This window comes from Hesperophylax consimilis, chromosome 31 (assembly GCF_061612785.1).
Source record: "Hesperophylax consimilis isolate HC1 chromosome 31, BYU_Hcon_1.0, whole genome shotgun sequence".
Lineage (NCBI taxonomy): Eukaryota > Metazoa > Arthropoda > Insecta > Trichoptera > Limnephilidae > Hesperophylax > Hesperophylax consimilis.
In genome coordinates this window covers 10,453,167-10,464,055 of record NC_142866.1, presented here as the reverse complement: position 1 = coordinate 10,464,055, position 10,889 = coordinate 10,453,167, and the positions used below count along the sequence as shown (strand labels likewise).

General features: G+C 32.9%; 1 protein-coding gene across 1 annotated transcript; it reads left to right on the top strand.

The window, feature by feature from the left end:
- The first annotated feature begins 1,086 nt into the window (after positions 1–1,086).
- On the top strand, positions 1,087–3,193 carry LOC149409443 (uncharacterized). Its single transcript, XM_089649797.1, has 2 exons — positions 1,087–1,262; positions 2,248–3,193. Exons 1-2 carry the CDS (start codon positions 1,087–1,089, stop codon positions 3,191–3,193), a joined length of 1,122 nt encoding a protein of 373 aa, XP_089505923.1.
- Positions 3,194–10,889: the final 7,696 nt, after the last annotated feature.

Here is a 10,889-nt window from a genome sequence, read left to right as displayed (position 1 = left end):
CTTGTACAAAATTAAGTGGACTACGTACTACAAATGAGCAGTAAAATCAATAAAATGTAACAAAAAATGAAAAAAAACATAGTAAATATTTACAAACTGTACTTTGTACTCGAAAAAGTTAAAAACATTAAATATTTGGGTATACATATTTACAAATCTGAATTGGAAATCTCAAGTTAATAAAATCAGTTTAAAATTAAGATAACTTATTTTAACTTAAAAAGATTTCTTATTAGGAACTTCTTGATATTGATATTGAATGAGTTATTTTTATCTAGCGCAATCATCCATCATTTGCGGTATAATAATTGCGGTATGTACAACTGACATTATACAAATAATCTGAATTATTTGATACGTGTGAATTATTTATTCTTCACAATCTGAAATAAATCTATAAATGCGGAAAGTATTTTCCAAATACTTTTGCAAAATAAATTATTATAGGCAGAATAGATCGACTCTGTTGGACCCATTATTAAATAAAAAAATTAAAATATTATTCTCTAATACTATTTGTAGTTATATAGTTATATACCCGTAATGTATAAATATCCTTAAGGCGATGCACTACGTCGTGTAATATTTTAAATTAAGCCGCTATCAATAACAACCCTTACGTAGATGGCGATAAGATTTAAATTCCCGCTTAACACCATCCGCCTGTTTTGATTTATGCAAGAAAAAAACATGGCCAAAATGTGCCTTTTATTTTATTTTGTGGATGTTCAGGCATAAATATTTATTTTTTTCTCGATCATTTTCTAAATAACTTAATTTGCCACACTATACAATAAAATCATAACCGAAAATGGGTTCGTAAGTAAGAGATTTTGAACTTTAAAGCAGTTTTCATAGGCCTTTACATTATTTTTTTCTGGGCTTATAAAAAGACTTATCTAAAAAATTCTCCATTATTTTATAGGTCAAGATGTATTCTACTCGCAGTATTTAATTAAAGCACCTGAAACATTTCTAGGCGACCAAATTTTCAAACCAAAAACACATAATTTTGCATTACTACGTATGGCATCGCCTTAAGAATGTTTTGTTTTTATTTTAAGGTTGCATACTGATACTGGGAGCATGAAGTGCTTTCGCGCCAAATTGTCGGAAAGACAGGAAAGCTCTGCCCACGTGACGGGGCGCGATTCCAATATGGCGGCTAACATGGCGGCCAGCCCGCGCCATTATTGCCAGCGCCGGATGGCGGATGCTTCGCACGACGAGAGGGAATGGATCAGGAGGTACACGCCCGAAAGGTGAGACCACTTGACCAGTTAAGATTGTGACTAGGTTTGAACAGTCGGTAATCTAAGTTTTTGAGTTTCCAAAATCTCTTTCCAACACGTCTCCAAACACCCTAACTTTAAAGTACAACAAAGTCCCAATATTATTTTACCACTTTCTAGAAATAAACATAGGTAGGTAGTAGGCACCTATCTATGAAATCAATTCAAAAATATATTATTGAAGTATTGACGTGAAGTGATTTTCATAAAACTTCATTATTTTATTATCATCACAATCACCAACATTCTAATTTAAGTTTAAGATTTTTTCTTTTTTCTTTCGTCTTATTACACAATAACAAAAAAATTATATGAAACCGCACAAGAATTGTCTGTTGTCTGGAGCCAGGGAATCTATGATATCACCTATTGGGGTACGTTGTGACGATGAAGTTAGTGGATAAGGGAAGGAGGTGGTAAGGTGAAGTTTGGGAAATACCAGGCTATTCAGATCTGGTCACCATATACTGCCAAAGCCATTTCAAGTCACGTTTCAATTCTGAATGGTGGTCTATAATGAAAGAATCTTCCACTCTGGAAGGTGCCGAAAATATACTATATATTATTTTTAATAGTAAAAGGAAGAAATTAATCAAATCAAATTTACTTGCTCACGCCGGGATTTAAACCCGCGTCCTCTTGCTTTCCAATTGAGAGCCTTACCTCTCGACCACGGAGAACTTCTTAGGATTCATCTCACTAAATGCACGAATACTTAAATATTTTACTAGTATATAATCTTTTAAAAATTATTATTATAAAACAATATACCTACTGCATATTTTCAAATACAATACATCTGTCGACGGATCAAATAAAGAGATCCCATCAACACTTGGAAACAAAATAAAACAAGACTACCTACCTAGATGACCTTATTAAATTGCTTTTTTTCCTTATTGTTTTTACGTGTAATTTCGCAAAAAAACTAACCAAATAATAATGCTAATTGCAGATTCCATCTCACGACGCTCAGCCCCAACGAAAGCGAAGGTGACTCGGGGGCAACGACTCGCCTCTCCGACTCGGAAACGCCGGAAATGATTGAGATTAAAACACCGAAGAATGTTTTCCGTCCGGCCTTCCTCACAGTGACCAACCTGGACCTCCCCTCCAGCCTCCCCGCCGCAGAACCCAACACATGGTCCCGACGAAAGGCCAGATACAAGACTGTTCCAAAACACTGCTCAGGACACATGCACAGAATGTTCGTAAAGAACAGCGTGGAAACAGAAGAATCTTTCTCCCGCTCTTCAAGCCGCGCATCCACAGAATACGAACACTACAACTTTGAAGAATACATGGGACTCGACATCAAAGATGACTCATCCGACATCTCTTTGTTTCAAACTGACGGAGAATCGAGATACGCAAGACTCCAAGAAGAATCATCCAATAATAATGACTCACTCTTCATAAACATGAACGACATCGTACAACCTGTCAAACCAGAATCAACAACACACAAAAAGAAGGATAATATCAGCAAGAATGTAAAAATAGCGCAACAGAAAGAAGACGTTCAAAGTAATCGTATAACAGTTCCTTTAAGTCACAAGAAGGAACGGCGAAAGAGTATCAATCTTTCAAGGATTCCTAGCCCGGAAACTGTACAAGTCATTAGAATAGCTGTCATCAGCGGATACCCCGTGGATAGTGAATCCCTGCTCTCTGAAGTAACCGATAGTGAAGCGCCTAACTCGGAAAACGCCTCGCAGTTGAACTTCGATGAGAATGAGGGCAAGTCGGATCTCAGCAAGCGAGCTGAACAAAGCTACCAGTCGTGGAAAAATACTTTCGATATTACTCAGGATATTAATTATAGTGTAAAAATTTCTGAGGTGAAGAACTCATGCTCTCTGCTGAATTGTAAATCTCTCAGTTTGTCAAATCGAAATTAATTATTACTTTTCGTGTTTTTATTAAAGCTTATTTCGTTAATTTATTGCTAGCGACAACATTTTAATATGTTTTTCATTTTCACATTACTTAAATATAATATATATACATACATATAATACAACTGTATAGTTCTTGCATATCTTTGCCCTAGTTGATCTCTGTGCCTTTGAGGTGTTTTTCATAAAAACTATTGTTTTATTTTTCCAATTACTGTTACTATTATTATTGAACAGAATAATCCCAATGAGCGAGAACAGCCTATCACGATTTGGGGGAAATCTTATGTCGCCAGTGTTTTTTACTTCTTGGTCCCAGGGCTAATGAAATTGATAAGTCAATCATGAAAAAGTTGGGTGTTTCAAAATGTTTGATCCATTTCATCTGAACTACGGAAAAATTGAGCTTAGTTTGATAATTTTCATCTATACGAAGGGAAAATCTTGCTTATTCTTTATATCTAGCTTATCTAGCACACTCATATCAGCTTATATTCTCAGTTTAATGAATAGAAGTAAAGCCAATTAGAATTTTACAGTGAAAATATTCCATTTGTTCGAATTAAAACAGAATAAGTTCAATGCAATATTAAAAAAACTAAATAAAAACGCCTTAAAAATATCAACTTCAAAACAATAGTTCATGTCTTCGTCTTCTGTCTTCGTTGCAGTCGGCGAAATTTTAAGAGAATTATTCGCTATTCCTGTGCAAAGTTCTTACTAAGGCGATGCCATACGTAGTAATGCAAAAACATGTGTTTTTGGTTGGAAAATTTGGTCGCCTAGGCGGCCTAGATATGTTTCAGATGCTTTAATTAAATACTCCAAGTAGAACTTGGCCTTTGAAATAAACGAGCATTTTTTAGATAAGTCTTTTTATAAGCTCAGAAAAAAACTATGTATAGGCCTGTGAAAACTGCTTTAAAGTTCAAAATCTCCTACTTACGAACCCATTTTCGGTTATGATTTTATTGTATAATGTGGCAAATTAAGTAAGGGTTGTTATTGTTAGCGGCTCATTTAAAATATTACACGACGTAGTGCATCGCCTTAATTAAAATCATTTATAATCTTTTTAGAATAACCGTCACTGAAATGTTAAATAGGATTAACTTATTTGATGTGCGTATTGCCTTTTTATTGTTATTATTTTGCATTTGAAGATATTGTGCGACTTTTATTGACTAATTAATTTTATCAATGTGTACTTACAAAGACTTTTTTAATATTTTTAATGCGAAAAAAATGTTTACAAGACAAGCGTTTTATGAATAGCACAAAGGATAACATATTATTTTTAAGCAAAAATTATTAGCCTTAAACACCTAAATAAATTGAAAAAATCTTCCGAAAAAAAATAAATGCCGCCGACGGGAATTGAACCCGAAGCCTTTTGACTGCCGGTCAGGTGCTCTAACAGTTGAATGTTCAATTTAATATTCTCTACCAAGATTAAAGATTCAGCTCCAGTCGGCGGCATGTATTTTTTCTTTGAAGATTTTTTCAGTTTAATAAAGGTGTTTCAAGGTAATAATTATTATTTAAAAATAATATGGTATACTTTTTTCACTCCGTAATATATAAAATCTGTAATTTACTTTCCTGAATTGTCTGATCGCTTGACGTCAAAGTTATGTCGTTTTTATGTCTAGGTGATAAAATGGCTTGGAACTTAAGATGTCGTCATACCAATTTCGAAAAGGATATTCATAATATAATTCCTCAATGAGTTTATTAACTCCTGGGAGTACAATGCTTTATATAATATACTATATTCTGTATTGTATACTTTTAATAAATAAAAAAAAAAAATAATAATAATATTACATATATAGAAGAATTAGACACTAAGGAGATTATTGGTTAAAGATTGGATATAAACTAATTTATGTTAGTAAACGATGAAATCCATAACTAAATTTTAATTAGTCTACGATTAAATCTATAACTAATTTTTAATCAGTCAACGATTAAAGCAATAACATTTTTTTTAAATTCGATAAAAAAAACTTTTATACTGTGACACTTTGCTACCGTGTTAAAAGAACACTGAAATAAAATAACAAATGTCGTCTTTACAAAGCATTATTGCAGTAGAATCCATAAAAACCTCAAACTTATGCATAAACCTTGTTTATTTTTTTATTTATATATATATATATATATATATTTTTTTTTTGTTTCTTGCATATATTATTTTTTAATGTAATTTTATTTTTATTATTTCTTTCTCATGTTTAAAAACTGTCTGTCGTTAAAATTGTACCACATACATGTAAAAGCCCTCTGGGCGTTAAATAAATAAATAAACCCTTTAAAGATTGTCAAACTATGTATCAGTGCAGGTGGACAAAAACGAAACTAATGATAAAAAAAAACTAGGTACCGTAGGTTTGCCCCGGAGAGCCCAAATAAGTTTCCACATCAAATTTATTATAAATGTATTTGTATATTTTTTAAAATTGTGTTGGTCGAAGATTGCGTATTAATATTTTTTCCACCAGGTTCTTACTTTATGCTTATAATATGTACCTAAAAGCACATGAGATTATTTTGCAGCCACGGTTGCATTGCCAGACATAAATAATCACCCACTTTGATTGATTCTCAAATAATTGCATCTCTGCAAATGCAGCTCCGATGCACCTTTGAGCGGCGGCGCTGAATGCACTTTGTTGTTCATCTTGACCTTGTATTTTATAAAACTTTTCTTACTATGTTAAATTGAAACCAAACTTATTAATAAACTGCGCTTGTTGTTTGTAAACAAAGTTGTTTTTTACTGTTTTCGGGTGTTTTTTAGCATGGTTTTTAATGGAGAGAATTCATTTTTTCGATACTTTCTTTACGCTACCCAAAGGATAATTAATAAACAAACTTCAATGCAATCGAAACAGATACAGGTAGAATCAAATATAGCTTTCATTATAAGAACTCTAATACCGGAGATGAATGAAAATTCAAAAGATATCGGCGTAATATCTGACATATTATATACCCTGCAGTATTAATACAGTCTACTTGAGTTTGAAAGAAGACGAATAATTAATAAATTTCTCAGACAAAGGTATCTCCTTCACTGCGCAGAAGAGGCAAAATGAAAACAGAACGGTGACAGAATGGACTTAGAAGAGGAAAGGAATGGATCCGGGCTTGGGTTGATTTCTTAATAATAAAATAAAAATACCCTTACATTTTTGAAGAATGGAGGCGTCGCTATAGTGACAGGATAAAACAAATTTACGGCTCTACACAAGGCAAGGTTAATTATTTAACAGAGTCGATCGTAGTAGATTTCTGATATAATTTCTACGAAAAATTTTGAGTACACGAAATTATTTGGTTCCAGACTTACTTCCAGACCCTTAGAATTGTTAATCGAAGATTTTATTTGGCAGACGCTTCACTCTAGACGCTAGACTTTAAAGTAGTGTTTCTCAACATGGGGGCAATTTGAATGTTTTGGGGGACATTGGGCAAATGATGTATAGATCTGAACATATAACATTTTGTTACAGACTTTATTTAACTTTTCAAACAAAAAGATTTCTTTACTAAATATTTGTTGAAATAGAACTTTTGGATTATTTTTTAATGATAAACTAACGTTTATTAGACAAGGTTTTATGCATAGCATAAAGGATAACAAATAATTATAAGAGAACAATTAGAAGAGAACATTAAAAAATAATAATATTTGACAAGTCAAAATTATTTCACCAATAAATGAAGATATCATATGTCTCAACGCCATCTAGTGAGAAATTTAGCACTAACAAAGCCTTTCCTACAAAAATACAGTTGGTTGTTTACAGGTGAAAAAATAAAATAAGCAGCAATTGTTGATTGAGGCACTAGTACATATTGAATCATTTGGCGGGTTGGAAATAAGCCGACATAGCTCAGCGGATACAGAGCACTTGACCGGACATCAGAAGGCACGGGTTCAATTCCCGTTGGTGGCATTTATTTTTACTCTTTATATTTCTTTATATTATATTTTCAATTTGTATTAGTATTTCGGATGACTAATTATTGCATATAATTATTTAGAACTTTTTGAATGATTGTTTTTCTTTTACATTAATTTACAAAGGGTATACGTATATTTATGTATTTTAAATCGCTCTATTAAAATTATGATTTACTCACGACATACCCAGCAAAGATTCGAGAGTTTCCTTAGTCCCACTGGTTCATGCGATATCACATAAAAAATCAGTGTTAATAAAAAATAATTAATAAGGACAAAGTCTATATTTTTTCGTTGGATTCAAATGTTTGGCGGTACGCTGCTTTGCATTCAGCGGCTCATATAAAGCGGACTTTAGTGCGTGAATGAACTCGTTTGCGGTTAGCAAGTTCACTTTCCGCGAAGCAAGGCTGCGGTTTTAGCCGGAATTTACTTCAGAGGCGCCAAACGGAGATTCAGCAGGGAACATCTACTATGAGAAACTGACTTTTGTCTAAACTCGATACTATCATAATGAATTATTAGCATTTAATTGCCGAATATTAATAATTATTACGTCAGGAAAATAAGTTGTTTTAATTATTTTTTAACGATAAACTAATGTTTATAAGACAAGGTTTTTTATGCATAGCACAAAGGATAACAAATTATTATAAGCAATAATTAGTCGCTTGAAATATCGATACAAATTCAAATTATCTCCCAAGAAAAAATACGTTTAAAATAAAATAAGATGTTTTAAGATTTTTGTCATATTAAGGTTTTCTTAATACCTAGCTACGTATTTTTACAATGCAAAACACGCGTGGTGGTATAGGAATTATTTGTGACTATGTCCTCAGGCCTCAGGCATGTTTTCTCAGAAGGTCAGTGTATTTCCGATTTGCAAACCAAATAAATCTGCCCGTCTGTTCAGATCGAGAAACAATAGCGCGTGAAGCTTTTACGTGAAACAGATGGCGCTTTTAAAAAATATACGATTTTCTTGTCACAGGTGACTTCTATATACGAGTATTAAAATGCAACATTGTGTCAAAATTTCAAAGCATGCGGTGAAAAACATTCAGAAAAATTTTGAACACACGAACACGAACACTTACATTTTTATTTATTTAGATAAACGCATGTTTAATGAAATTTTAAATTCAAACATAAGCTAAAAATATTGATAACGAAAAAATATAAAAACCCACATATTTTATAAGACTAATATATTACCAACGTCAACGTCACCTAAATTTTTTTGTTATTAAAATATATAATATACAAATAAATTGGAACTTTTGGATTCATAAAGGTGCACATTTTAATACTTCTGTGGTAAATTTCTAGATTTGATTAAAAAGCTTGGTGTTTTCTCTTTCTACCACCTTTAAGATCATATTTCTCACCGTGATGGTAAGGGAGACGACGATTAAAACAAATTAGCCTGAAGGACTATTTACACAAACGTATTTGACACAAAACGTATCTGGCGAAAAAAGCATCCATTGCACAAAGGTCCGTGTTTCGTTTATGCAGATGCCAAACGATATAAACTGAAAGGATGAAATGTCAAACAACTCTCTCTCGCTCATACTCATTACACAATTCAAAATCACACATCGTAGTATAATATTCTGTTATTTGGATTCGTGAGATGACCCGACCTTAAGATTTTGATTACTTGGTCACACCATGTTTTCCTCGGGCACCCCCGTCTACTTCCATGTTATATTTTGCTAAAACATATTCCCTTGTCTAACCATTAATTCATTAGCATCCCTTTCCTGTTTCATTCGAAATCCTGGCAATGCAATACAAACCCACGCCTCAGGGACCTCAAATCAATAACTTTTTTATAGATGTGCATATGTGCAGAAACGGGCGATCGATTTGATAGATTTCCCTGTCTTAACAAACGAATTGCAACCTTTAGATGGGAACGCAGTCCTTGTTTTCTTGGCATTTATTTGGCATTTATCCTTTTGGCACCAGTGCATATTCGGGAAACACGCCAAACGCGCGCCCAACATTTTTAAGCGGTTGACATTTGTTGTAATATAAGAACAAGTTATTGAGTTCAACAGCTCCTTTGCATGGAGAGAAATCGATTTTCGCCCTCACGATACATTAAAAGGCCTTTTTAATAAAACATCTATTTTAGAATATTTTATCGATTTATATCATGACGATACAAAGAATTTTCATTGTAATGCAAAAACATTTCAAATTTTTATGAAAACGTGTTCCGACATCTTGATAATATAATTAGTGATTTACTAAAAGTTTATCAAGGGACCTGTTAGAAGTAACGAATGAAGATTCGTAAGGCCTAAAATCCTGAGATTCCTCAGAAATTATCAATAGTGATTTTTCTCCGTATGTGGAACGATTAACTTAAATCTCTTCAAGACCCATATTATCTCCTTCCTCTCCTTATTAAAAACCCTCTCCACAGCATCCCCAAATATGACACAGGCCCTGCTCAAAATTATTTTCCTCGGGGCCTCCTATGTGGTCCTCCACCTATAATGTAAAAAAAATTATGAAAAATTTTCTCTACTATTGTCTTGCCAGTACATAACCAACACCAATTCAACAGGGTTGGTATCAGAAATCCATCGTGGACTAGCTTTGCTTTTTGAATAGTGCATTGCATTTTGTGCTCTTTTGTCTATAGCAAAAACAATTAACTTATGCTGTTTTAATGGTAGACAGATATGAAAACAAACAAAATATCCAATAAGTCGAAATGTAAAATTAGCCTTATTCGTGTTGCATGAATATTTTGACAACAATAACATATTTTTGATTTCTGAAAACCGTTTTTCATTTGACCAACACAGAGAAATACTACAATCGAGTGAAGTATATTCAATTCTTTTTAGGCACCCTGTCGGAAATTAAATAGCTCATGTTCAATAGTGAATAATACACATGGTTTGATTCCAAGAATTGTTTTTGTGGTTGGCCAATAGTGTGTAAGTTAATAATGGGTGATTAAAAAGACTGGAAGGGTGAAGAATGGCAGTGGACCGGATGGCAAGGTGGTTGTGATATTATTTATAGCTTTGGTTGATCGACCTCTTAATCGAGCCTTCGTAAATTAGTCTATGGGTCAAAGAATATTGGATTATTTAATTACATAATATGGTTTCAATTAAAAAAATATATTTTACTAATAATGTCATAATATTGTTTTTTCCCCTGAAAAAAATACTGTGAACAACATATTATAATAATTTGAAAAATCTCTTAACACTATCATAATAATGGGAATACATTGCTTGTGCAAAATGATGCAGAACTTTGAAACCTCGTGTAAACTTACTAAACTTTTGCAAACGTTTGAAGTTTGAACCTCGACACCTAGGCGGAAACCTGACACTTTGGACCGCGCCACTAACTAACGAGGAAAAAAGGCTTTGTAAAATTATTATTGATAAAGCGAAGTGAAGTCCTGTTTTAACTCGACCTCCTGACACGGTTTGACAGTTCATCAGTTTGTAAATTTGTTTGTGATTTCCGTTTACATTTTCTAAAATCTGCTGCATTCATTTTATTATTCAAGCAAACCTTACGTCGACTGATTGGCTAGATCTTTTTAGGAGGCTAACTTTGACTATGTTTAATGAAATATGAATTTTTCAAGAGTAATATCGTCGTGTTTATTTGGTATTTTTTTCAGTATAACGGTACCTACCTGCCTGAAAAAAGTTTGAAAAAAGCATTGCCATTAAGACA

Bases quoted from the DNA above. Each gene is read 5' to 3' on its own strand.
- LOC149409443 (XM_089649797.1), top strand. From the start codon at position 1,087: ATGAAGTGCTTTCGCGCCAAATTGTCGGAAAGACAGGAAAGCTCTGCC. The intron at 1,263-2,247 runs GTGAGACCACTT...TGCTAATTGCAG, and splicing joins AGGAGGTACACGCCCGAAAG to ATTCCATCTCACGACGCTCA.